The sequence below is a fragment of the Lampris incognitus genome, chromosome 7 (genome assembly GCF_029633865.1).
Source record: "Lampris incognitus isolate fLamInc1 chromosome 7, fLamInc1.hap2, whole genome shotgun sequence".
NCBI classification, from domain to species: domain Eukaryota; kingdom Metazoa; phylum Chordata; class Actinopteri; order Lampriformes; family Lampridae; genus Lampris; species Lampris incognitus.
Genome location: NC_079217.1, coordinates 34,686,022 through 34,713,780, shown reverse-complemented (window position 1 = coordinate 34,713,780; position 27,759 = coordinate 34,686,022). Strand labels below are relative to the sequence as shown.

At 43.7% G+C, this 27,759-nt stretch overlaps 1 protein-coding gene across 1 annotated transcript in view; it reads right to left on the bottom strand.

The window, feature by feature from the left end:
* The window catches only part of igsf11 (immunoglobulin superfamily member 11), a 175,685-nt gene that overhangs the window by 128,249 nt on the left and 19,677 nt on the right, over positions 1–27,759 (bottom strand). Inside the window, exon 2 of the mRNA XM_056284040.1 lies at positions 1,010–1,039. Coding sequence (XP_056140015.1) covers positions 1,010–1,039 — 30 coding nt within the window. The remainder of the gene's footprint in view (positions 1–1,009; positions 1,040–27,759) is intronic.

The window sequence follows — 27,759 nt, the reverse complement described above, 5'->3', positions numbered from 1 at the left end:
TGCAGCCCTCCCCCGGATCGGCAAGGGGGGTGGAGCAGTGTCTGGGACAGCTTGGAAGAGTGGGGTAATTGGCCAAGTACAATTGGGGAGAAAAAGAGGAGAAAAAAGCCACACAAAAAAAAAACAGTGAAGCCGTCCTGAGTCTTCTTCCACGGAGCCCACTTTGGCTCAAAAAGCGAATGATGGTGCGATCAGAAACTGACATACCTTCACCTTGGAGTTCAGCTTCTGGCAGGTATCATTTTTGTTCTTTTTCTACTATTCACATTATCCTCCTGTTCAATCTGAGGTCAATTTTCCTCTTGCAGCCATGCCCAGGGAGGTTGGCTACAGTTTCATGGACCTTCAACGTCTTAATAATATTTGCAACTGTTGTCACAAGAACATCAAGCTGCTTGGAGACAGTCTTGTAGCCTTTACCTTTACGATGCTTGTCGATTATTTTCATTCTGAGCTCTGCAGACAACTCTCTCTTTTAGTTTTTCTGGTCCATGGTCAGTGTGGTGCACACATTGATACCAAACAGCACAGTGACTACTTTTTTCCATTTAAATAGGCTGAATGACTGATTACAAGATTGGACCCATGTGTGATACAAATTAAAGAAACTAATTAGTTTGAAATATCACTATAATCCAATTGTGTATTATCTTTTCTAAAGGGTATCAACAAATGTCTCCAAATGTGACCAAATGTGTCTCTTTTCGCAGCTTCTTTGCTTTATTCTATGGCATACCAAAGGCATGCAAGTACACATGACAAAATAGCTTTTAATTTCATCACTTTTCAGGAGGAATGAAGCTTTATTCCAATGAGCTGTAAGGGTACCAACAAATTTGAGCACATCTGTATCTCCTCAATAATATTTCTATCTGTCCATACAATGTTAGTGTGCAGAGCATCAAAAGCAGCCCAGCATTAACTTTATCACCCTGCCTTTCCAAGCCCATTACGGATAAGTAAGAACAGAGGGACATGGAGATATTTGAAAGATGGAAGAATCATTTACCTTTTCCCGTGTGACGATCAAATCTTGAACCTGCAAAATGAGAAGAAACATTTTTATTTGTGTGTTCTCACATGGAGAAGATGAATGAGCAGAATATGCAACACTGGGACCATAATGATAAGAGAAATCAAAATTGCCTTATTGTAGAAGGCAGACAGCACACACAAACAAAGCATTTGCCAAAAGACAGCTTTAATTGCCTATTTAGCCATGTCACTCATGGTGATGGTGGTCGCCACCTGGACACTGCCTGGTATCCTCATCACATTTTTTATATCTTATAAATCCACATAATTTTGTTATCCTGTTTCAGTGTTATATCTTTCTATCACTCTGATGTGTGACTAATTTCTTTTCTTGTCTCTTCTCTGTGTATGTGAATGGTGTGATGTGAGTATCCCCTGTGTGCATGCATAGTCTATTCTCCTGGATCGCCACCTTGCCATGGTGGGGAAGCTTGCATGTACCAATGATCCCAAGAGCTATGCCATCTGCAGCTTGGCTCCTGGTAGGGTCACCCAAGGCATATAGGTCAAGGGGGAGGTTCCAGATGAAGCATGATCCAGCAAAAACCTCAACGGCAGGAGACAATGCCAGTGAAGTCACAATGGCAGTGAAGGCGGATGAAGGCTGCAACAGAGGGTGGTCCCCAATCATTTTGGTTCTCCATGCCATTGCACTCAGGCCACCCCCTGCCAAGGACCGTGCGGTGGCTGCAGGTGCATCAGCCACTCGACGTAAAAAGCTGTCATGCACAGGCATCCCCCTGCAAGGATAACCACAGGGACCTAGAAGGAAGACAGTCATACTCAACCCAGAGTGACCGCCTTTCAGGTCTACATGGTGATGGTGGTCGTGTGGCTCAGTTCCTGGGCTGTTCCCGTAACATCTGGACACTGCTTGGCATCCTCCTCATCATATTCTTCCTATATTTTACAGTTCCATTATAATTCTGTTATCCTCTTTCAATGTTGTATTCTGTAAATTGTGTTTTATTCTGTACACACAACATCCATTGCATGTTGTCAATCTTGGGAGAGAGGTCCCTCCTCTGTTGCTCTCCCTGAGGTTTCTTCCTATTTTTTCTCCCTGTTAAAGGGTTTTTTTAGGGAGTTCCTCCTTATCTGATGTGAGGGTCTGAGGACAAGATGTTGTACTGCTTTAAAGCCTCCGAGGCAAATTTGTAATTTGTGATATTGGGCTATACAAATAAAACTGACTTGACGTGACTCAGATTTTATGTTCCTAAAAAGGGAACTAACTGTTTCTTTCATTCAAGCCTCTGCACTGGTGTTAAGATAGGGAACTTATTGAGATAAGATGTGTGTGTGTGCATGCAATTGTTGTTGAATTATCTATCCTGTGTGACAGTAGACAGTTAATTAATTTCTTCCTCAGCACAAAATGTCAAGTAATTATTGTAAATGGTTGTGTTAACGCCACAAAGTCACTTTCAAAGTATCGCAAAATCAATGTGTTAGTGTGCACACCTACATGCTTGTGAATAATTCAGTCTGGCAAAAGCAAACATACATATGCACTAGTGTTGTAGTACTCGAGATCGGTCTTGGTCTCGAGACCATTTTTTGAAGGTCTCGGTCTCGACTGCATTTTTACTCGGTCTTGTCTCGGTCTCAAACAACGAGGACTCTTGACTTTATTTCAAGACCGGTCAAGACCACAACAAGCTGCGGCTGTCTGGGAGGAGATGTCAGCAAAAGCTGCTGTTATACAATGTGGCTATCTAAACCACAAAGAGTTCGTCTGCAAAACGGCGTCCAAAAGAAAACATACAGCAATATGTAAATTCTGCAATACAACGCTTATTGAAACGGCTGCGACCACGTCAAATTTTTATCAGCACTTAGAAAGGAAGCATAAAGAAAGGTAAGCTAATGGAGCGGGTCTAACTGCGTTGTGTCATAAATTAAGACAGACTTTCCCACGATGCGCATCTGTAATCCGTATTTGTGTGTAGAGAAACATTCACAGTATGAGTTTCTTACACGCTCTCATTCAGCGCCTGTGTAACCTGAGTACAACCACTACATGCTCCATACAACAGCACACAGTAGCGTCACAAGACACACGGCAGCCCTGCGACACACATAAGCCTCGACACACTTCTACACCAGTTAGTAGATTTACGCATGAAAACAACTGAAATGTCAATTCTAGAACACAACACTGTTGTTACACTGACTTTACATGTGTTTTGGGGTACTTTTAACGTCATCTTTGCAACTATAAACGGCGAAATTATAGAGTAGAAAACGTCGTACCCTTCCCAAGAAATCCCAAAACAAAGAGGAAGTCGAAATTAGACAAGTGCATTTCACAATAAAATGCTCGCTATGCTCTGCTTGGATATATCCCCCGCGATTTCCCAGAGAAAGGTGTTTACTCATAATGTGAAAACCCAAATGAAACAAACTTATTTACCACATTTTATAAAGACATACTAACACATATTAACGACACTTTGTGAGCACAGGAACCCTGAAAACAAAAAACGCTAACCTGTGTCTTTCAGAATAAAAGCCCGTGTTTCGACCCATACAACATTCTCCAAAATATACCATGCCGTGTTCACAATACAGCGCAACAACATCACACTGCTACATTAAGTGTAAGTGACGCTAGCAAAGCTAGCTAGCTAACGTTATCAATCTGCCTCTGTACCAAAACTCTTCAAAAATCTCTTAACCCCTCACCCAAAGAGATTTAGTGAATATTAGCTATACATATTGGCTACCTGTGTTTATACTATATGTTTCAGGGCGCTAGTTTCAGTTGCTTGCCAGCTATAAACCACCTAGCTAGGTGCAAAAGCTACCTAATTTAGTTAAAGGGCTGTAGCTAATGCAGTGTTAACTTTGTGAGAGACTGCGGGGACAGGGCACGTAGTGGTCTTGACTACAACACTGATACACACACACACACACACACACACACACACACACACACACACACACACACACACACACACACACACACACACACACACATAGAGCAAATTCCTTACATTTACACAAAAACACACTGACATATTGGTGATCAGATTGCAATCAAGGACAACGTTTTGCATCATCACCTTGCCCTGTGATTATGTGCCAATTAGATAAGTCAGCTCTGTCACCATCTACTAACTCCCAATAACAAGCCCGCAAATCCACACTATCTCTCTCGCTTCCTCTCTCTCTCCCTCTTTTCCCTGTCCCCCACCCCCACCCACCCAGCAGATCAGATAGCTTTGGTATGTGCCACCATTGACCATCTTCCACTGGGCTGTCAATATGATTATCAGTTCTGTTGTCATTCACCAGCAGAATGAATGTAGAATAACTCTGTTCCCTTATTTTGGACTAGCACTTAACAAAGTGCAATAAATATTCTATTGCAAGGTTATTCAGGGGACATGTCATTATTACTGAATAAAATGTGAGGTGATAGGACGCCCAGGTAACATAGCGGTCTATTCCGTTGCCTACCAACATGAGGATCGCTGATTCGAATCCCCGTGTTACTTCCAGTTTGGTCAGGCGTCCCTACACACACAATTGGCCGTGTCCGCGGGTGGGAAGCCGGATGTGGGTATGTGTCCTGTTCTCTGCACTAGCGCCTCCTCTGGTCGGTCAGGGCGCCTGTTCGGGGGGGAGGGGAAACTGGAGGGAATAGCGCGATCCTCCCACGCGCTGTCCCCCTGGCAAAATTCTTCACTGTCAGGTGAAAAGAAGCGGCTGGTGACTGCACATGTATTGGAGGAGGCATATGGTAGTCTGCAGCCCTCCCCGGATCAGCAGAGGGGGTGGAGCAGCAACCGGGATGGCTCGGGAGAGTGGGGTGATTGGCCAGATACAATCGGGGAGAAAAAAGGGGGGGGGGAATCCAATAAAAAAAAAGTGACGTGATGTATTATTTCATCTACTTACTGACAGGTTTGGTAGTTCTTTAAAGGAGTGATCTTGATGACATCATTCTAGAATTCGCAATAAACTGCTTAATGACACTGTGAAACCTAACCAATGGTCCGAAATAGACATGATACCACTTCAAAAAGTGGTGATCTAAGCACCACTTCGAACTGCTGAGGAATAAGTCTATCATCAATGGTTACAAAATTAGTCAATAAAAGGATCCTCAACTGAATCCAGCCTAAGATGGACAAACGTCTTCATCCTAATCAGAAAGGTCAACATCTACACACATTCTCGCACTAACAAGGCTAATCGAAGGAGTTAACAGCCATAACAAGAAAGCAATAATCCTATTTGTAGACTTTTGAAAGGCATTTGACTCGATACACAGGGGAATCATGATGAAAATCCGTAAAACTTATGGTGTGCCATCAAAACTTCACAGCACTACCAGCAAACTTTATGAGAACACCAGTGTGAGAGTCATCACGCCGGATGGAGAAACAAGATTTTTCGAAGTAATCGCAAGTGTACTGCAAGGAGATACCCTAGCCCCATACATCTTCGCTATAGTACTTGACTATGCCATGCACAAAACTATCAGCGGCAGAGAAGAAGAGCTAGGCTTTCAACTACATAAGTGGAAGAGTTGACGTGTCGCACCAATCACAATTACTGACCTCGACTTTGCCGATGATCTTGCACTCCTTACGGAAGAAATTGAGCATGCACAAGAAATACTCACACGCCTAGAACATGAAGCTGGAAAAGTAGGACTGCACTGTAATGCAAAGAAAACAGAATTGCAAGCATATAACCAAGATGAACTGGTGATCATAAAAGCTAAAGATGGCACTACAATAAAGGAAATATAGAACTTTAAATACCTTGGGGCATTGACTGAAAGTACAGAAAAGGACTTTGCTGTAAGAAAAGCACTTGCCTGGAGTGCATGCCATAGGTTGAGAGGAATATGGACCTCCATGCTGTCAAGAAAGATAAAAGTTGGACTTTTTGTGGCAACTGTTGAAAGAGTTTTACTCTACAGCGCCAAGACCTGGACAGTGACAAAGTCTCTACAGAAACAGTTAGATGGATGCTATACTAGGATGCTTAGAATGGCTGTCAATGTATCATGGAAGAGACATCTGACAAATGTACTGCAATACGAAGAGCTCCCTATGGTATCCACAAAAGTGCAACAGAGAAGGATGTGTCTCACAGGCCACTGCGTGCATCACAGTGATGAAGCTGCCAACAAACTTGTGCTCTGGCAACCATCTAATGGAAAAACTTAACGTGGTAGAAGAAGAATCACCTATGTGGACAACCTATTAAGGGACACGTGGGTGGAGAAAGTACAGGAGCTAAAAACGATCATGAAAGAGCAGGATAGTTGGAAATGCCGTGTGGAAGCAGTTAGGGGGCATCCTGACAGACGATCTAGGTGAGGAGGTGGTAGTCCTTGGCCACAAAGGTGCCCACCAAAGAAAAAAAAAACAGAAATTACTTTTTATATATGTTGGCATCTTCATTATGAAGTGTGATCAATTATGGATTCAATGGGAATTGAAAGGACTCTTTATCATGCTTCACTGTTGCAGATGCAACGTTAAACCATCACCCCCAACACTGCCAACGGACACATCTCCCAAAACGATTTTTATTTCTCCCTAATTCCCTAAACCATGTTATCCTAATAATTTATAATTTGAAGAGGATGCAGTGGAACAAACAGCCCCATGTCTGCACGATGAAAGTCTTCTCATCGAGTTAGGTTGTTCATCTGCTGGCGGATGCTGGTTCCATCTGCTCTCTGATAACAGGATCTGCTCGGTGCGGTGGTCCAACGCTGGCCGGGGACTGATTAGTGACATTTTGTTGAGCTGCAGCACATGTTTGAAGCCCTAGATATTTATGTGGGAGTCTTTTGAATATTGTCATGACAGGAAACCTCTTTTGGGATGCGCGGTTACCCTGACACATGGTACCACTGTTGTCAAAACTCAGCTGAGCTTGAGTAAGTTTGTAAAGAAGAATGGGCCAAAACTGCTGGGTGCACATGTACAAAGCTACCAGAGATGCATCCAAACAGATTTAAGGCTGTAACTGCTGCCAGAGGTGCCTCTGTAAAGTCTGGGCTGAATACTAGCATCCATTGCGTGAAAAAAAATCAGTTTTATATTTGTAATTTATTTAGGCTACATCAATTTGTAGAATCTGTTTTTCCTTTTTATCGCCACTGCACACAGTTAGTCATATTTTGAGGGGATTTAATGGCTGTTGATCTCTTGAAGCCTGTTAATAGTTAACACCCCACTTTATAGTTTCAAAAACAGTGGCAGTGGGAATATATGAATTATTTTCCTTATTCTGATGATGCAGTTGGACAAGAAGAAAAGAACAGTATTTTCTTTAAAAGTATTTGATAGGCTATTCATTTTGGTGCTCTCTATGTCAAGGCTTCACACAACACACAGCTTCCATGTCAACACTGTTGGTCCCTTCACAGTGCCAACACAGGATGGGAAACAAAGACCAGCTCCAAACACTGATTCTCTCAGCCTGAACCGTAACACGGACCAGGTCTGGCATATCAGCAAATCTCATATTCCCAAATGTACAGATATGGACGCCAGGCATGTTGGCATACAAACCTTAATTCATATTCACATACGGACAGACATGCGCGCACACACACAGACACACACACACACACACACACACACACACACACACACACACACACACACACACACACACACACACACACACACATAAAACACATACAAACAAGTTGGGGTAAATTGAAGTCATCATACTAATATGTTTAAGTTACTCATATGTTTGCATCATGTCACTATCTGTCTCTCTGTCACCTCTCACTGTGAATCTGTCACACACACACACACACAATAACATAAACATTCACCACATGACAAAAATGGTATTTACAACTCCTAGTGTAGCTAACACTTGCCATTTCACCCATCAATCCATTTAGCTATATTTGCCCCTATGTCACGTATTTTGTCATGTCTGATTTGTGCCATCAGTGCAAATAACACAGGCTACTGCACATTACAGCAACACTCAATTTGGAAAAAGAAAATATGGTAACCATGCAAGCTCAAATGAAAAGCCCATTGTGTTTGACAAGATCAATTCCAACAGTGGCAGAACCAACTAGAAAAAGCCTTGTGCTTTCAGGTAAAATCAACTGCAATTCACTTCCAAGTGAATAATTATTAATTTGAAAAAAAAGGAGCTCATTAGTAAAACAAGAGCTGAAAACACATACTGATAACATTTCATATTTTCAGTCTGAGCTGGCGATGAGTGGCCGATTTCACACCCGGCTGCTGCCATCGGACCGGTAATGTGCCTAGGCCCATCAGCACTGGGCTTAATGCTACCTGCCACACAAGCTCAAGTGGTCTGCAGCCGTCTGCAAAGAAACAGGAGCAATCATTTCATCAGCTGTTAAACAGCAGGACCTGGTCACTATTACTCAAATAGGTCTGTCTGTCAGTGCAGAGGCTTTTGAGAAAAGGTGGGGGGGTGGAGAGAGGAGGACAATTACCTGGAGAGCAAAACACTTGCTCCAAATGGATTCTAGCTGAACCATGGGAAACAGCAGGGAAATGCTTACCAAACAATGCATATCTACACCAGTGATGAAGAAAAATCAAACAAAAAGGTTTAACATAACTGACGAGCTGAAAACAAAACGGTTGGATACACCTCTTACCGAGAACGTTGGTGCATCACAACAATAATTACAACAGCGGGAAACTTAATATTTTACAAATGACGCTCACCCAGAACCATGGAGCTAAGTAAATTTTTGAACGGTGAGCAATATTTCCCCATCTGACTGCCATGAAGCGTGACTCTGTGTAACTGTAGAACGACATGATTATTTACAGTGTGAGAATCCCCTGGGCTGCTTGAATTTAATCTCACCGGCACTTTAAGTGAGAATTCTGAACCATTATCCAACATTACCAAACAGTCAACAGTGGCAGCCAAAGGAACCTTCAAGAGAACGTCAGTTACCATGGAGACCGGGGAAAGACCCCCGGCTGTGGCCCCCTCACCATATAGTCAAAGAGGAAAAATCACAAACCAGCCATCGTAATGATTCACTCTCTCGCTCTCTCTCTCTCCCTCATGCGCACACTTTATCTTTGTCTGACATCACTGTTTGTGCCGTTCTGTGCGTCATTGTTCTCAGTTCAGATATCTGTCTGTGTAATTTACCAGCGCGCTCATTAATAAACTCTCTCGACCTCCTTGGCTCTTAACAGTGGCCTGTGGTTGATCCCTCTAACCACTAGAAGTCTCTTTTTGGCATTGGAAACATCAAATTATGGAGGACGGTCCAGGAATAAAGGCCAGAAAGGCAAGCTAGGTGATGTAAATAAAGAAACAGCAGCTTTGCCAGTGTTGATTGCTTTCATGGATATGTCCAAAGGAGTTGAATCAAGTGCAACTGGACTTGGTATATATCCGTAAAGACGTTTCGCCTCTCATCCAAGAGGCTTCCTCAGTTCGTGCCTTTCTGACTAGACCAAGCTAGTCTGACTGGCTGGTGGTGAGACTCAGAATTTATCCTCTAGGAGCCGTTGTCAGAGCTATAGATGTCCATGGCTCTTTGTGTCCCAATGTTTACCAATGCCCGTCGCTAACAGAGCCATAGATATGAGTGGCTCTTTTGTGTACCGATGTTTGGCCGCGCCCGTCGTTATCAGAGCTATTGATTTGCATTTGTTTAGCAGCGACGGTCATTGGGGGTGTTAGTTTCGACTTCATTGTTCAGTGGTCATGAGAGTCGTTGGAGCCGTTAGTGACCGACTGTTGTTCTTGGAGGCTAGGCTTCTTGAGTCTCCTAGGTATAGATGAAAGGACGGCGTTGTAAGTGGGAGATAGGTGGTGTCGCAGACCTCCTCCTCTGTTGAGGGATGGTTTTTCCAGTTTCGCATAGATGGCTTCCTTCACCCCTCTTTCAAACCATCTATCTTCTCTGTCCAATATGTGTACGTTGCTGTACAGACATGTTCACGGATATGGGCTGTATACCGATTTGAGCAGACTGGTAGAGTTCTCACATACTGATGATCAAATGAATGAATGAATTAATGGAAACCTTTATGGTCGTGGACAGATTTTTTTTCCTTTCTTGAACAGAAGGAACACAACACTGAAAAACAGACAACAAGAACCCGTCGATACCTCGTCATTAATTGCTAGTCATATTGTCATAGTCGCTGCCATCACAAATCGTCATCAAATATAGATTTAGAAATTGCAGCTACATAAGATGTAAAGTTCACTGGCAGGACTATGAAAGAAGATCCATGTAAATGACAAGTGTTAAGTTTCTACTCTTATTTAGCAGCTTTCTGCTACTTGGTCCAAATGAGCTAATGTCTTTTTGCCTTGACCTTGGGCTTTAGGGACCTGTGTCCAGAGGAAAACACTGGGAATGGTGGCTGAGAGGGACCAACCAGTATTTCCAGAGCAAGCTTGATGTGCTGAGAGTTGGAATATGCTCCTCATCTAGCCTCCTGTTATCTGTCCACTCATCTTGCTCAATGTGACGAATTTGCATAACTCCTGATGGCAGGTACAGAACAAATGAGACAGCATGCATACTGAAAAACAGAGAGCAATGTTGATCTGATTGACAAAAGCCTTATTGGTACATAACATTTAATGTGCAGATTCAATTTTTTTTACATGTTACTATAGAGTTGGTGGTTTTTTCCCTCTGCTATACCAGGATGTAGAAGAGGGTAGAGATTTACAGATAACGTCGCCAACAGATGACTCTGTAAACTTTCAACATTAGGCTGATGGAAGGGAGGGGCACATATAAAGGAACTTATCACATGCTCAAATACGTGCATTCACACATACTGCATACATACACACACACACATGCACACAGCAAAGGCACATGACACACAAGCATCATAAGCAGGCATCATGACGTGTATTGTAAAGCCGCATTTCAAAGGCATCAAAACTCTTCTTTGAAGAAAACAATAACTTACTTGAAATTAATTGGTAGGTCTGTCAGTGGAGATACACAGATAAACCCTGCTGGTCATACAGTTTTTATGCCATTGGGTGATTTTCCACCAAGGGTCAGGAATCTTTTGAAAAGTTCAGAGCTACCAACAACGGGAGACATATAGTTCTTGAAATGTGTGCTTTCCCACAGAACTGCAAGAACCATGAAGATTTAAGTAAATATGAGTAACTTACGAGCCAAATGCCAGTGTTTACAGCCAAGAGCCTGATGGTTTGCTGGCAAGCTAAGTGTTTTTAACCATGGCAGTTGTGCATTCTCAGTCATGCTTGTGTCATTCTGACACTTGTGTTTGGCCAATCAGCCTTGTTGGTGAGCAAACTCCTCCCCAATAGTTCCTGCAAAGTAGAAGAGTGCCTTCCCCGGGTTCAGTACTAAAAAAGTAAAGGTACTAAAATCAGCCCTGGTTCCTGCTGTCTAAGAACCATGTAAAAGTTCTGAGTCTCAGAAAAAGTTCTGAGTTCTTGCGATGGAACTAAGTCTAACACTCAGCCTGTGGCTCTAAAAAGTCCTCTTTTCCTTTAAGTAGTCCTCTTTTCCTTGCCTTTTACTCGCCTCCCTCTCTCTCGGTCCCACCCTTAGTCTTTCTCTCCTCTCTTCTCCTCTCTTCTCCTCTCTTCTCTTCTGTTCTCTACTTGGCTGATTACTGTGGCATAATGATGTGGATTCGCTCAGCTCTTTTATTCCTTCAGCTCATACAACACTGAGTCCAATAAAACAAATCTCTGCGGGGCACTTTTAGTTTTGTCTGCAATCTTAAGGAGGATACTTGGAGAGGCATGAGTTTAAGAGATTCTGTTTAAAGTAACCCAAAATGAAAAAACTTATGTTGTTCTCACAATATGACGAAAGCGCCTAGAGAAACTTTACTCCCAGTTGTTAACATTAATAGACCATTTCAGGGAACCAATCAGCTTTTGGTAACAAATTACATCATTTAATACCCTGATTGGACAGACAATGAGTTGTCTGTCCAATCAGGGTATTAAATGATGTAATTTGTCAGCATCAGTCTGTCATTTAGCCTGTTTTCAAATAGCTGCCTGGCAGCATCATGCAAGTTAGTGGGCTACCTAACTATCCATAAAGAGTCTTGTGAAGTCAACCTCCTAAGAATTGACTGTGTTCAGACAGGGGGTGCTAAAACAGCTTTACAATGACAAAATGACACCCCTAACATTAATATTCCACAATAAAACTGAGTGAATTCAAATCAGACTGGATTTTTAAGGCCATTTGAAAAATGGAAATGTCCCTCTGAATACCAAGAAGCCACGCGGCTGCAGAGAGAACGCCCAGTAGGGCTGCTGGTGAGCGTTCCCTCCAAAACACCTAGCCAAGTAACAGTCCCCACAGATGTGTCGCTCATGGGTCTTCCCTATGTTGTCTCCTGCTCAGCTCTCTTCTCAAATGACAGATTCCCTCTGAGAAAAGACCAAGGGACCTCCCCTGGTTTTTTTGGTCTATTCTGTTTGTTTTGTTTTTTGGGTTGTTTTTTTTTCATACCTTAAAAGTCCATCTTGTAGGTCATATATGAATCTCTCCTAAACAACATGTCTTCATTCAGTTCTTAAACCAGTATGTAGTTTTTGTAGGTTGCTCAGCCCCGAAGCGATTGGTAAATAACTGGCACAATGATAAGACAACATGCCCAAAAGAAACCCCCTGCAGAGGTGGAGCTTATTTTAATACCATAAAAACTGCTTTAAAAAAAAACTAACTCCCTGGCATATGTTCACACATCATTTTATGACCTAAGGTGTTCACCTGATTCTCTCCCTCCTGAGTCTTAATCAAGTTGTTTATTCCAAAATGGTTTAATTAGTTTGCTTCTTTGCGTATGCATGCATAAATGCCCCGTGAGTGTGTGTGTGTGTGTGTGTGTGTGTGTGTGTGTGTGTAGGGTGTGAGTATTCGTGGTATGAATACAAAAAACAAAAAAAAAACATCCTTGAGAATGCTCAAATGTCAAATACAAATGTGTACACAAGTTATAAAGAACCCCTCATGACTTGGTTGCAGTTATCAGTTTTCATCAGCAGCTGTCTTTGTTATTGGAAATGCAGGTCATTACAATGCAGGCTACAGTGGAGGGGGTGTTAAAGGATGTTTTCCTTTATGGTGAGTGATTTGTTTGTTTTATGTTCTGCCTCGGCAGCCTCCTGGGCCCTAACCTAGATTACTGCACAAAGAATATTAATCATTGATGATCAGACCTTTTAATATTGCTCATTTATAATTCATCTGCACGTGAATAAAACAAGTGAAACACTGTTCTAAACCCTAAATACCTTTTTTTTTTAATTTGTCACCTGAAGTTCATCATTAAATAATTCTGAAGAAAGCACGTCATTTGATTTCAGCGGAATGAATGAGCGGGTGGGGGTGAGGTGGAGGCATGTTGTCGATCGAGCGGTGCAGGTAAGGGTGGTGTGTCTCGCTTCCTTCACTCTGTTTTGCCCTCATATTTGGGCTGCTGTTGAACTTTCAACAGCCTTCCTGTACACAGTGTTTGCAAGCAGTGAGTTTCACGGTGGTAGAAAAAGCCGGTGGTATGAAAACTGTCTCATGCAGTGATGTCACCTTTCAACTGTGTGGACTGCAACACAATCTGTAGTGGAAATGAAACTGAATGTGAAATACAACATGTTGTATTCAGCATTGTGTTATGAAGACATCCACCACGGTCTGATCAGCAACAAAATACCAGACAAGTGTGTCAGTGTGTCAACAGGGCTGCAACTCTCCTGCGTGGATTTATTATAAGACAAAGCTGCAGTTTGTGTATTAAACAATAAACAATGTAGGGCACCGCGTAGTGTAGCGGTCTATTCTGTTGCCTACCAACACGGGGATCACCGGTTCAAATCCACGTGTTGCCTCCGGCTTGGTTGGGGATGTGGGTATGTGTCTTGGTCACTGCACTAGTGCCTCCTCTGGTCGGGCGGGGTGCCTGTTCCGGGGGGAGGGGGAACTGGGGGGAGTAGCGTGATCCTCCCACGTGCTATATCCCCCTGGTGAAACTCCTGTCAGGTGAAGGGAAGCGGCTGGCGACTCCACATGTATCGGAGGAGGCACGTGGTAGTATGCAGCCCTCCCTGGGTCGGCAGAGGGGGTGGGGCAGCAAACGGGACAGCTCAGAAGAGTGGGGTAATTGGACGGGTACAATTGGGCAGAAAAAGGGAGAAAAATCAAAACAAAAAAAAAACAAAAAACAATGTGAGATCTAGATTATTCTTTGGAAAACCTGTAATTCTGCGGTACAGTAAAAAAAAAGTTTTCTTTTTTTTTTTTTGCATAAATGGTTTTTCATTTTTGCTGAAAATGAAAACATTTTCTTTTTTGTATTTTTTTTTTGTTGCCCCTTTTCTCCCTAATGTACTTGGCCAATTACCCCACTATTCCTAGCCGTTCCGGTCGCTGCTCCACCCCCTCTACTGATCTGGGGAGAGCTGCAGACTACCACATGTCTCCTCCGATACATGTGGAGTCGCCAGCCGCTTCTTTTCACCTGACAGTGAGGAGTTTCACCAGGGGGACGTAGCACGTGGAAGGATCACGCTATTCCCCCCAGTTCCCCCTCCCCCCCAAACGGGCGCCCCGACCAACCAGAGGAGGAGCTAGTGCAGGGACCAGGACACATACCCACATCCAGCTGCCCAGGGACACCTGACAAAGCTGGAGGTAACATGGGGGATTCGAACCGGGGATCCCCGTGTTGGTAGGCAACAGAAAAGACCGCCATGCCACCTGGATGCCACATGAAAACATTTTCACATTTCACTGTTGACGGTGACGGGGAGGGGGGGGGGGGTTAGTGGGCAGCCTAATACTATTATCTGTGAATCTGTAAAACAGTGCTGGCTGTTACAAAGTACGACAATTAATGTTAATTTCATGCATTTAATACTTGTGTGGATATATACGTCATTGCTTTTATCAAACGCTGCTGTCTAATTTAGAATCAAACATAGCATAGAGTTCTTGTGTAATGCAACACTGTTGTAACAGCCACATATTAATGATGCAAAGTTCACTGAAAAGTAAAATAGTCAGCCGAGCCCTTGTTCAAAACTCTTTCTTGCAAACTCGATGATTTTCTTAAATCTCCTTAAGCTTATCCTATAATTCCTATTTGCAGCGCTATCTCACAGAACTACTCATTAAAGGAACACTTGACACAAGGATGTTGTTTTTGAAAAGCGTAGAAACCACCTTCTACAAAATCTCAGCTCTTGGGCAGTCACAGAATAATCACATGAGCCAGACATTCAGCAAAGAAACTGTTCGTTATCACTAAAAAGAGACACGTCTCTGGAGTTCAATTAACCCAGTGTGAGAGTGAGCTGAGAATTCTCACTACATACATTGCAATGAGCCAAGATCACAACACACACACACACACACACACACACACACACACACACACACACACACACACACACACACACACACACACACACACACACACACAAACACTTTCTCAGCCTCGAATAATAGACAATTAAGATTCCTACATTTGCATGCACAAACACACTGAGTTAAAATAGTTAAGGCAAACCACAATAGCACTTGTCCTGTGCCAAGACTGTTGTTACTTTGTTCAGTGGCCAGCCTGCACGCACATGCACACACGCACGCACGCACGCACGCACACACACACACACACACACACACACACACACACACTGAATGTCGAATAGATAATGAAGACACATACATTTGCACACACAAACACACACACGCATGATCACACACACATGCATGGACACACACACACTCACCAACAGTAAAGCCTTGACACAACAGCACTTGTCCTGTGCCAAGGTTGTTGTTAGTGTCTTCAGTGGGCAGCTTGTGTGCACACACACACACACACAAGCTCACACACACATCACCCCACTGACTGATGCTCTTGATTGTACTTTAAGCACAGGTCATCTTTTAATTGGAGGAGCCAAGAAGGAAAAGACAGCCCTCGGACTGGCAAAGCCTTCATTTTGGCACCAACAGCAGATGAAGAGCTGGGGTTATGCAGCGCAAGCTAACAGGATGCTTGTACACTACCGTGTTTTACGATCGTTTTGTAAGCGGAGGCAAAGTTGCTCCCTTTAAACAAGTTTCTCTCATGAGTCGTTCCTCTTCAGGGGTCAGTGAACATACAGCAATGCCAGGGTTTGAAGTCATTTTGGATTTCAAACTACTGTATGGGAGACCTGTAAGAAGTCACCATAGCATTTCTCTGTCTCACTGCACTGGGGGCGAGGTGGAGACTGACCCAGCAAAGAGCTCCAACCTCTCATATGCAAATTAAATTACCACCCTGGTAGTGGATGTGAACAACTGTAGCTTCTAAAACATTTCCTTGTTTCTTTTTAATCTGTCTGCAGCTAAATGCTCTGCTAGTCTCTCGGCGAGGTTGCCACGGTAAGAGAGATTTCTGATCTTGTGGAACTGACCGAATAAATGAAGGCTACTTTTTTTATTAATCTTTTTTTTCCCCCTGAAGGCTCACATTGGAGCTAATATGTCTTTCCATGCCTTATAATTGGTGCTAAATTATACTTGTTCCTAGAGGGCAACATCACATCAAAGCCCAGCGCAGCATCCAGCCCACCTCTACTTTAATCCTGCTGAGCTGGACCCACAGACAATACTACATACCCTGCTGCTCTTCATTATACATGAAGAAATGCCCAGAAGAGAAGCAATTTTCTGGATCACTGACTCTGTCTACAATATGTTGGTTCTGGTAGGTAGTTCAGGTCTTACCCCAGTTAGCCAGTGCTGCTACAGTAAAACCTCACAGACGTTTGAGCTACTACTTGCAATGGCTCACTGGGAAAAAAAAGAAAAATATAACCTTTTAAACCTGCTCATAAAAGCACCTTAACATGCTGTACAGTGTACATCATGAATACACCCCCCCAACACACACACACACACACACACACACACACACACACACACACACACACACACACACACACACAAGCATCACCACTCACACATACACGGCTCTCCAGGTCGCACAAAGTAAATTACTGCACATCATGTGTGAACGGCCACAAGGGGTCTTGCTGACACCCCCCCAGTCAGCTATACACACCTTTAAATTGGTCCCAGGGAGATCTGTGGGCCCCAACCACAGTGTTGACCTGTGCACTGGCCCTGAATCGGAGTATTAGTCTCTGTCAGCTAGATCGATACCAGCAAGTAGGAGTTCCTATCCTGAAATACGATGCTGGTTAATACACTGTGAACTTGCTGCCGACTACTAAAGAGCAGATGATGATGATGACTGCAGAGGCCATATGCTTTTTCCTGCTCCTCATGACAGGTTTGATTCTAGGGATATACCTTCTTGACTTGTTTGTTAAAACCGTGTGGATTTGGTTGCTCCCTGGGTTCAATTCCAGCCTATCTGTGTGTAGTTTGCGTTGTTAGACGCATTTAGATGTTAGCGTCCAACAATATGAATGTTAGGTGAATTGGAGTCTCTTAATTGTCCATCAGTGTGAATGGTGTGTGTGTGTGTGTATGTGTGTGTGTGTGTGTGTGTGTAGGCCCTGTGATTGGCTGGTGACCTATCTTGGGTGTCTCTCTGTTCAATGCCTACTGGGATGGATTACCCACCACTGCCCTGAGTTTGATTAAGTGGGCATGGATGGATGGATGGATGGATGGATGGATGGATGGATGGATAGATAGATAGATAGATTTGGTTGCAAAGTGAATGCAGAACCGGGTTATTGTCCCCTCTGACAAAATGCTTGAAAATGGGCCATACAGATCAGGTAATGTCACACCAACAGAAGATCAACGAATACAGTAACTAGCACACCAATTCACTCCCAAAGCTCACACCCACACTCAATGACCCAGACCTTCAGCACATCACCTGACACATACGTATATACACACAAAATACAAATCCCTAACATCTGAAAGCCTAGCTCAATTGCCAATACATCTATATTTGACATGTTCATATCATACTGAATTGACTGCATTAGCTCTGACTGAAAGATATGTCCCCAACTAGCTGCAGCCGCATTCAGATCCACAAGTTGGGATACCAGTACAGATGGACTGAATTAGGATGAGGCCAACAGCAAAGGCTGTGAAGCTAAACTCCTGATGAACCGTGCCAGTGCAGAAGCACACCATGCTGGGGCCTGGCCGCTGTGGGGCTCAAGCCCTGGCAGGGAGAACAGGGGGCCCCTTGTTTGGCAGCGCCATGGTGGCAAGAAACATGATGCATTCACATGATAATGAGCGAGCAAATACATGTCCCCGTCTCTGTCTCCGTCGGTACATAGTACACACATACCCCCCACACTTGCACATGCTCACACATATATACACACTCTGGTGTGCAAGCACACGACACACATACATGTCTGCACACACACACACACACACACACACACACACACACACACACACACACACACACACACACACACACACACACACACACACACACACACACACACACACACACACACACACACAGAAACTAAAGACATACAAAATCAAAAACCCCTCAGTGTCTGGCACAAAACAGCCTGATTGCTGCTCTCATCACCAAGGAGACCAGTGCAAAGCGGGCGCCTGGCAGAGACAGACAGGCGTTTAGCATTTAGGACCCCACAAAGCTTTCAGAGAGCACATACAGGCCTTTTCAGAGGCACAAAGAGAGGCAGAGAGAGAGCGAGAGACGGATGGAGGGGGGGGGGCAGAGAGCGAGAGAGCGAGAGCGAGGGGGGCAGAGAGAGAAAGATTAATTATGTTACATGGCGAGAAATAAAGCAATGGCAAAATGAAAATATATTAATACATACAAACACAAAACGAGAGCAGAGGAAGACAGGGAAGAGACAGGCAAGAGAAAAAGGAGAGAAACAGCAGGTTAGTGAGAAATAAAATGAGCAAAGAAAAAAAAACATGGGCAACAACAGATAAAGGGCCAGAGATTGAAAGAGGAGAAGAAAATAAACACTCCTCTTTACTGAGGAGGCCAGCACCAAGTTGACCAAAATAAATGATGTGCCTGACTATCAAACGAATGCTATCTGAGCGATCACAGCCACACTTGTGATTTCAGCTGACGTCACTAACAAGGAAAGCTATTAATACCCATGTCCACCTGAGTCTCTAACCACGCCGGGCTCAGTGAGAGAAACTGCAGCACAAATGAACCGTAAAAAGGAGGAAATGTTTTCATTTTCACCCACTACTCTCGGGGCTGCAGTGTGAGAGAAGAGGAAAAGAGACAATTACAGGGAGAAGTCAAGCATTTGGGCTTTGAGAACCCTGTGACCTCTGAAAAGCAAGGGCGAGATTGAGGGATGCCGTGCAGCGGACAAGTGTCAAGTGCTTTAAAGAGACAGGGATTTAGGCGATGGCAAGCTCCAGATGTTTTGGAGTTGAAGGAAACAGTCAAATATAATGGAAGTAAGGGGAGAAAGGCAATAGGAAAAAGAGAGAAGAGGAATGAGGGAAAGTAGGCGAGAATGAAAAAGCAGGAAAGGAAGAGCACTGAAGACAGTCTTATCGGTCGCCTCTTCATCCTCTACCTCTCTCCTCTCCTCTCCACCAAGACTTTCCCCCATTCTACCTCTGACTCACTTCTGCTTGTATTTTCCCTTCTCTTCTCAAACCAAAACCCTGCCCTCTTACCATACCTCGTCCCATCTTCATCACCAGAACTCTCCCAGTCTCAGCCTTTAAGGAAAATTCTGTTTTTTGTTTTTTTTTTACCATCTGGGTCTTATTTTCAGTTTTTGATATCATTGGACTCACTGGCTTCATTTTGAAGTATTTGGTCATTGAACACAATTTTACAGTGGTGACTTATGGGATAATTGAACAGAAGCCTTGAACATGTCCTTTCAACAAAGATGACAAAAAAATCCTAGCGCCTCAGTTGTACGGACTGTGTACATGATTTCCAGTATTCTATCACTTCTCAACTGATGGTCATTCCTGCAAGTTGAACCAGGAATGTGACAAAACATTTCAGGTAGCAACTTTTAACTTGTACTTTCGTTTTCACTTTCAAATAATGCAGTTTAGATAATTGGGTTAAACTGGACACATCTAACACTAATGCACTCACATGCTGTTGCCTCATAAAACAATGTTGTAAAACTGTCTAGTGGTCGTCCTGTGTCAAAAATCTGTGCAACAAAGCCGTTGAGTAAAATGGCATCATAATTCCTAATTGATACACATGACAGAAGCACCCCCCTCCTCCCCACTGGCCTCTGCCTCACTGTCTTGACCCCAGTCATCGCTCCTCAGCCTCCCCTAATATTCTCTTGGCTCTCCCCCAGCATCCTCAGCCTCAACCATTTATTCAGCAGGGTGCAAAATCTGCTGGGGTTCGCTGATTCCCTCGTTTCAGCCTTGTGAGTGTTTCTAGCACCATCTCTTTGACCTCTCCGTCTACAGTGAGATTGGTCTCTAGTTATTCCTGCTCCACTCGCGCTTCTCCGCGGTTAAGCCCACCCTCCCCGCCCTTTTTTCTCAGTCTGTGATGCTGTAGCAATAAAACGCACCTCATCACATATGTGTAACAAATAAGCAGAATTAATTTTTCAACCTGATTTAAACAAGGATTAGTTAAAACTGCAGCCTTTTTTTGTGTGTATCATCTTACATGGTGGCAGTGTAATCTCTGACAGCGGCTGCTGTAGCTGTACTGCTCGAGTGTTACTCACATGCTTTCATCTGAGCAGTGTTTTATTACAATGGTGAATTGCATCTCGTGTGGCTGTACAGGCACACTGATGGAAGTCTCAGCGGGCCCTCCTATTCTAGCCTACCCCCATTTCAACAAAGAGCAATATTTTCCTTTGCGGTGTATAGCTAATATAGTCGCACATAGAAGAACACACATTTGCTGCTTTCTGCTCTCCCTTCCTGTCTCATCATCACCCAGCAATACAGAAATAAAGGCTGGGTAAAGATCTTTTTCTTTGAAACATCACCCCCACCCTGCTCTGCTCTCAATTACAATATACAAATAAAAATATATACAAACAATATTGTGAGCAAAATCTATGCAACATAGATCAAAATTCCAGTTGGGAAAACACACGAGAAATTGGCTCAAAATGAGGCAATACCCTGTGTTAATAAAGCAGCCTCCAGCCCACCACAATGGAGTCACTGATCATATAGTGACATCATTAAAACCCTCCGTTTCATCTTACAGCTTTAATAAAGGTAAAATGTCAACTGTCTACAGACCAAAGAAGATGGATCACTTGATATTCACCCATTGATTATGAGATATGCTTACGATGAGCAGGACTCAGACTAAGAGAGATTGACAATTCTTTGCCACTCCCTGTAAACTTGTTCCTTTACCAACAACATTTCTTCACTCCGCAGTGCTTGAGCTCCAGCCATATTTAAACCCTTTAAACTAAGGCTCATAACAATCTTAAGGAGTTATTGGCCTGTCTTTCCAATTTCAATATGATGATGCAGTCTTCCCTGTAGTTAAAGCACTCCTGTTGATATCTTCCCTGGTTGAAATCACTTCACCGAGCAATGCAACTGCATCGTAATTGCACATTGCGGTTGTTTTGCCTTAATTAGAGTTACAATAGTGGATGGGGAAGAATAGTGGTAATTGTCTATGGATAATTACCCAAATTGACTAGATAGTAGTTAACTGGATTTTTTGATATGCCTGAGTGGGCATCTTTGCATATGTGTGTGCACATGTATGTGTGTGCACCTCTGTGTGGATTTGACAACACAATGAAAAAGCACAGGAGGAAAAAACACAATATTTGTGGGAAGAGCAGGAAAAAGGGATTCTATTAGCCTTCTCTACCAACATCAAGAGAGTGGATTTCCAGTGGTACCATGCACCCATCTTATTCTTATTTACCCAAACTGAAAGGGGAGAAAAACTGCAGCTCAAATAAAGTCCACTACTTACCCTCTCTATGTTGTCTCTGCAAATGTCTGACAACAGGTCTTTGACATAGTTGGTCATTTATTCAATAATAAACAGCTTTCTGACTACTGGACCCTCTCTGTCTATTCTAAAACACTAATGAAGTGCCCGTTCGGGTATAATCCCCCCTCCAACCACAGTATGGGTTGCCATGGCAGATTGGCACTGTTCGTCCAGTCGGCACAGGATGAACGTCTCTGTCTGTGTGTGTATCCATGTCTGTCTTTTGATTTTCTTAACAACCGCTCATCCAGAAAACGTCACACTCAACACTGCACTTCCTTGGCTCCTCGACAATACCCCTGCTAAGTATTAAATCTATCAGATGAACGGTTGTGAGAAATTTGAAGGACAGACATACATACAGACATACAGACAGAGTCCTTCTATTTTAGTTAGAGTAGACTAGTGCAGTGCCCGTTTGGGTGTAATCCCCCCTCCGACCACAATGTAGGTTGTAATGGCAGCGTGGCGCTGTTTGTCCGGTCGCCACGCGAAGAACATCTCTGTACGTAGTATGTAGTATGTCTGTCCTTTGATTTTCTTGACAACCGCTTATCCAAACAACTTCACACTAAACACTACACTCCCTTGGGTCGTTGGCAATACACCTGCTAAGTGTGAAGTTGATCGGATGAACAATTGTTGAGAAAATCAAAGACATACAGGCATACAGATAGAAATTTTTTCCATTTTTAGTTAGATGCAGTGATTCACCTTCTGACACTGCCTAAAAATCCCAATTAAAAAGTAGTTACCCTGGATGTAACACCACTTCTATGGGTACATGTGTAGCCCTCTAACGGGCTTTGCTATTGGTTTACCCACCTGAGAAAGATCTTTGCACTCACCACTCAATTAGGTGGTCAGCACCTCACAGCGCCCCACCCCCTAAAAAAAAAAACCCTGCATCTCCACTGCTTGTCTCCCTTTGAAACTCAGTAACAAAGACTGGGGATAGCTGGGCTTGTGGTTAGAGGGCTAAGTACATTCTCATAGAGCTGGAGTTACATCCAGGGTAACTACTATTTCTATGTCGTACGTGCTCCCCCTCTAATGGGCTTCACTATTGGTTCATACCTAAGGCGAGGGCTATTAGGGATGAGTGTACTCCCAGCTGGGCCTGGACTGGCGCCTGCCGGACACCTGCCAAAACAGCAACCTACGCAGTAGCAGTCCATCGGTCGAGAATCCCCCCCCCCCCCCAGAGGGTTTTGTACCATACTGCAACAATCAGCCAAAGGCTGGACCAAATGAACCATGCACCAAGCACAGACTGGGACACCGGGTCAGCAGTCATATTCTGCACAAAGGTCAAAGTAGAGGACCAGGAAGCTGCCAAGCAGATGTCCTCCACTGACACTCCCCCTGAAAAGTACCATAGAGGATGCAATGCCCCTAGTAGCATACACCCTGAGGCTCACTGGGGCGGGAAGCCCATTGCATCATAACTCTTGTGGATTGCATTACAAATCCAGTGAGCAAGCCGCTGTGCAGACAGAGGGGTACCCTGAGTACGACCACCATGGCAGACAAACAGCCAGCTAAAATTCCTGAAAGTTGCCGAGTGCTCCACATAACAACAAAATGCCTGCACCAGACAGGGTTTTGAGATGTTCCTCCTCTCTGTCAGCGTGAGGAGGAGGAAAGTATGCTCTCAGATGGATGAACCTTGACCTGAATGAGGAGGAAATGACCTTCCGCTGGAAGGACGGGTTGGGGAGCAGTTCTACCAACCCCTTCTTGTCACTGACAGACATGCAGGAGGTATGTACAGACAAGGCACACAAATCCCCCAATCTCTTAGCCGAAGTAAGAGCCAAGAGAATTGAAATATTGACAGACAAACGCTCCAAGTTGAACCAGTCAAGCCATCCAAAACAATCTGGAAGCCCCACTGAGGAAAAAAGCATCGAGTAGGGGGCCTCAGCCTGAGGTCCCCCATCAGGAAGCATTTAACCAAGAGATGGCTACTGACAATGAAGCTCCCAAAACCATCATGGCCCGCTATAATCACTGCTGCAAACACTCCCAAAGTGGAAGCAGTGCAGCCACCATCAAACAGGTCCTGTAGGAACTGCAGAAAATCCTGCAAAGGGCAGGAGTGTGGGTTGAGGTCCCTGGCCTCGCACCAGTCCACAAAAACCTGCCAGCACACAGCATAAGCCCTGGAGGTAGAAGGGGCATGCGCATTCTGAATAGTCACGACAACCACATCCAGGAGGCCCATGTCACCACAGACCCGCCATCGTTAGCTGAACTAGGTCTGGGAACCACCTGGCGCCCAGGCTCTCTGGCACCATGGCTATCACATGACTATCACCAATAGGTGTTGCGTCCGAACCCAGTGAAGCAGCTGTATCATCAGCTGTAGGGGTGGAAACATGTAGAGCAGGCCAGGAGGCCACAGTGGGTGGGCTAACGCTTCCACCTCCAATGGGAGAGCATCAGTCACTCTCAGAGAGAACCACAGGGGGGACTTGGCTTTCTACTTGTTCGCAAACAGGTCAGCCACCAGTCACCCAAACTGTCGCCAGATCTATTTGGCTATATCCAGGGAGATGCTCTATTCTTCCTGGAGTGGGCCCCCTCTTGACAGCCTGTCTGCCACCACATTGAGAGACCCCAGAATGTTGCAGGCTTTCAAGGAGTGGCCGTTTCAAATTGCGGTTTAGCACCAAGGACATAGCACTAAACTGGCTCAGCTCATTACCACTTACATAGAACTTTCTCCACCACAATAGGTCACTGATCTTTCTACCGATTATTGGCAGATTTTTTCAAGGTTCAGTTTTACTTTTCAAAGTGTCCTTCAAAGTGTCCATTAAGTCCTTCAACTTGGCCACAATTTCTTTCTATTAATATGCCAAAGTCACGCAAATATACCTATCTCTAAAACCCAGCAACTTGAATGACAGAGCTACGCAGTGACATAAAATTATGGGTGGCACAGGTTTTCAACTTAAGGGGGAAAAAAGTATAATTTTGCAACCCCAAAACTTTTGATCTTCTTGATAATGAACTAGCCAGCTGCCAGAAATCTCAAAGTAGTGTTTGATGCTGTCGTAAGCTTTGATGTACAGGCAAATAAATTAGTACAGCCTTCCTTCCTGCAATGACATCAGTTTCCAAAGGGAGGCCAGTTTTATCCTAATCTAAAGAAGTCATGCATGCTTTCATCTGTTAAGGTTTCGACTAAAGCCACTCTTTTCTGGCATCTTGTCAAAAGTCTCTTCTCTGTCCTTACACAAAATACATCATCTACTATTTAAAGCTGCATGAAGAAATGTTTTAATATGGAAATATTACATTTTAATTGCTATTAGTTTTGAAAATATCCTCCCAAGCCCCGATGAAATTAAAAAAACAAAACTTTATTACTGAGCACATCCCATGCTTTTCCGCGATATTACTGGCACACAGGAGGTGATGGATTTTATGTATTTACAGGCAAGCAATTATCTAATGTGTATGTTATATTTACACTATTTAAATTGAAACTGGTACTTTGAGTTTGTTGGTTATACTCAAATGAAAAATATAAGAAGTTACAGTGTTAGAAGCCATGATAAACAACCGGTTTCTTACATCATTCAAGCGACATGAAACAGAATTTTGGAAATCGCAGTCAACTAAAACAGTGTGTCGCTTCATCTACCCCCAATGGGTGGAAATTCTCTTATGCAGCTTTAACTGAATAAATGTAACAAAATCACTCTTATTCAAGTATTCAGTAAACCGGTTACCTGAAAAACCTTCAGATTTTTACAGATTACTTTTATGATTTTGTGCATTGGCCTAAGATATCTTGCAGACCATTACACAGTACAGTGGCTGTGGGGTTAGCTACCGACAAGGTAGTAATGGTACACAGGGGTGGTAGTGAGTGGCAAGTAGACTGTTCATAATTACAGACACATAGTTTTTTATGCATGGCGTTATGCTATGAGCAACTGTCCACTTATAACAAAGAAACGTATTGTTGGCAATCTTGCTTGAAAGAGAGAGCTTGTTGGTGACTGATGCACACTATTGCCCATTCAGGTTTATGGATTCAAGAAACAGAATGGATAGACTGTAGATATTGGCTATGGCTGTGGATTGGATACGGCTTCGTTTTTGCATCACCTACTGTTCAGCGATGAACAACTACATTAGTCACTATCTGTTCTACCTGGTCTTTATCTCCCTCAGATTGATTTAGGGTACCAGCACCATCATTGACTGTATACCACAGTACTTTTCCCCTCTGTACTTCTGTGGTTGTGCGACATAATGCAAACCGATCCTCTCTTCTGTCTGTCAGAACAGAAAGAACACTGTATGCATGGGACAGGCTCTACCAGCTCTGACCTTTGAGGATTGAAGGATTTAATCATCTCCTTCTCTGGGTTTTAATATCAACATGTGAGACAATAGTTTACATGTGCAAATCATAAAAAAATGGGAAAAAAACCAATAAAAAAGAAAGCAAAGAGAGAGTAGGAGTAAAGAAACATGGTGAAATCAGAGGACAGCGTAATGCAAAAAAGAAAAAAAAATGGATGAAGACAGAAGTGATTCACATGACTGCTGGCACATGTTTTGAGAGCACTGGATAAAGAGCTCTATAGCAAGCGGAATTAGTTCAGATAAGCAACATACAATGAGAAAAGGCTTGCCTTGTTTCTCCATCAATGCCACATTAGACCAGCGCATAGCTCAGCCATCTGCCAGTGTATCTATGTATCCAGTTAGCTAGCTAGATGTCTAGCTTTATGACTGTGTGTGTCAGATGATTGAATGTGTGCTCTTGTGAGTGCCCCACTCAGTAATGTTTGTGTGTGGGAGAGTGTGTGTCAATGCGAGATTTTTGCAAGTGTGTCACCGAACCGATCAAATAAAGCCAAAGCTATCTATAATCTATAAACCAGCACACAGTCACTGGCAAACTGACAGACATAATCTGTGGTAAAGCCTGTATTAGCACATGATTTGGGCTGTGGGTCAATAGTTTACACATTGTCCCATATTAACACATTGCCTTACGGTAGAGGTGCAGAACAAGGATCAGGGATCACTTCATGATGATCTATTTGGCTGAGAAAATCCCAGTACCATATTCTGGCATCCACAGACTTCCGTTACACACAGTCTACATGTCACCCATCTGACCACACACAGTCAGCTGAACTAATTTGAAGGTACTGATATAAATCTAATGGCTTTCCATGTCTCCAGGTTCTTTTTACATCGAGCAAAGAACTTTCATTGTCTACTTGAGGAAATCATGAGGGAGAATATAGCGGATTGTTTAAGGCGGAAACATGGGCTGATGTGCCGAATGACATTTCAAAAAAAAAAACTACATTGTGTTTATGATTTGTGTCCAGGGGTAAAAATAGAACAAAGAAGTGAGGTCTGCACACTGATAGGCTCCCAATACTAATTTTACTTGGCAACATATTGTAGCGAATTCAGGGGACAACGCAACCACAGGGACTGCCGCGGCCGGGAAGCGAACCCGTAGCGCCCGCACAGGAGGCATCGCTAACCGCTCGACTAAGGGGTCAGACCCGCGAGCCAGCGGCCAGCGTGTCTTTTTATCCATGCACGTTACACTACCCCCCCTCCTTCGGGAAGTGCGTCCCCCCGCTTAAGCATATCAGCTCCTCCACGCCTCAGGGCGCCTACGCTTCCGATGGCCTTACGGTCGCTACATCCCACTTCTGACACCACTACCCCCCTCCTTCGGGAAGCGCGTCCCCGCGCTTAA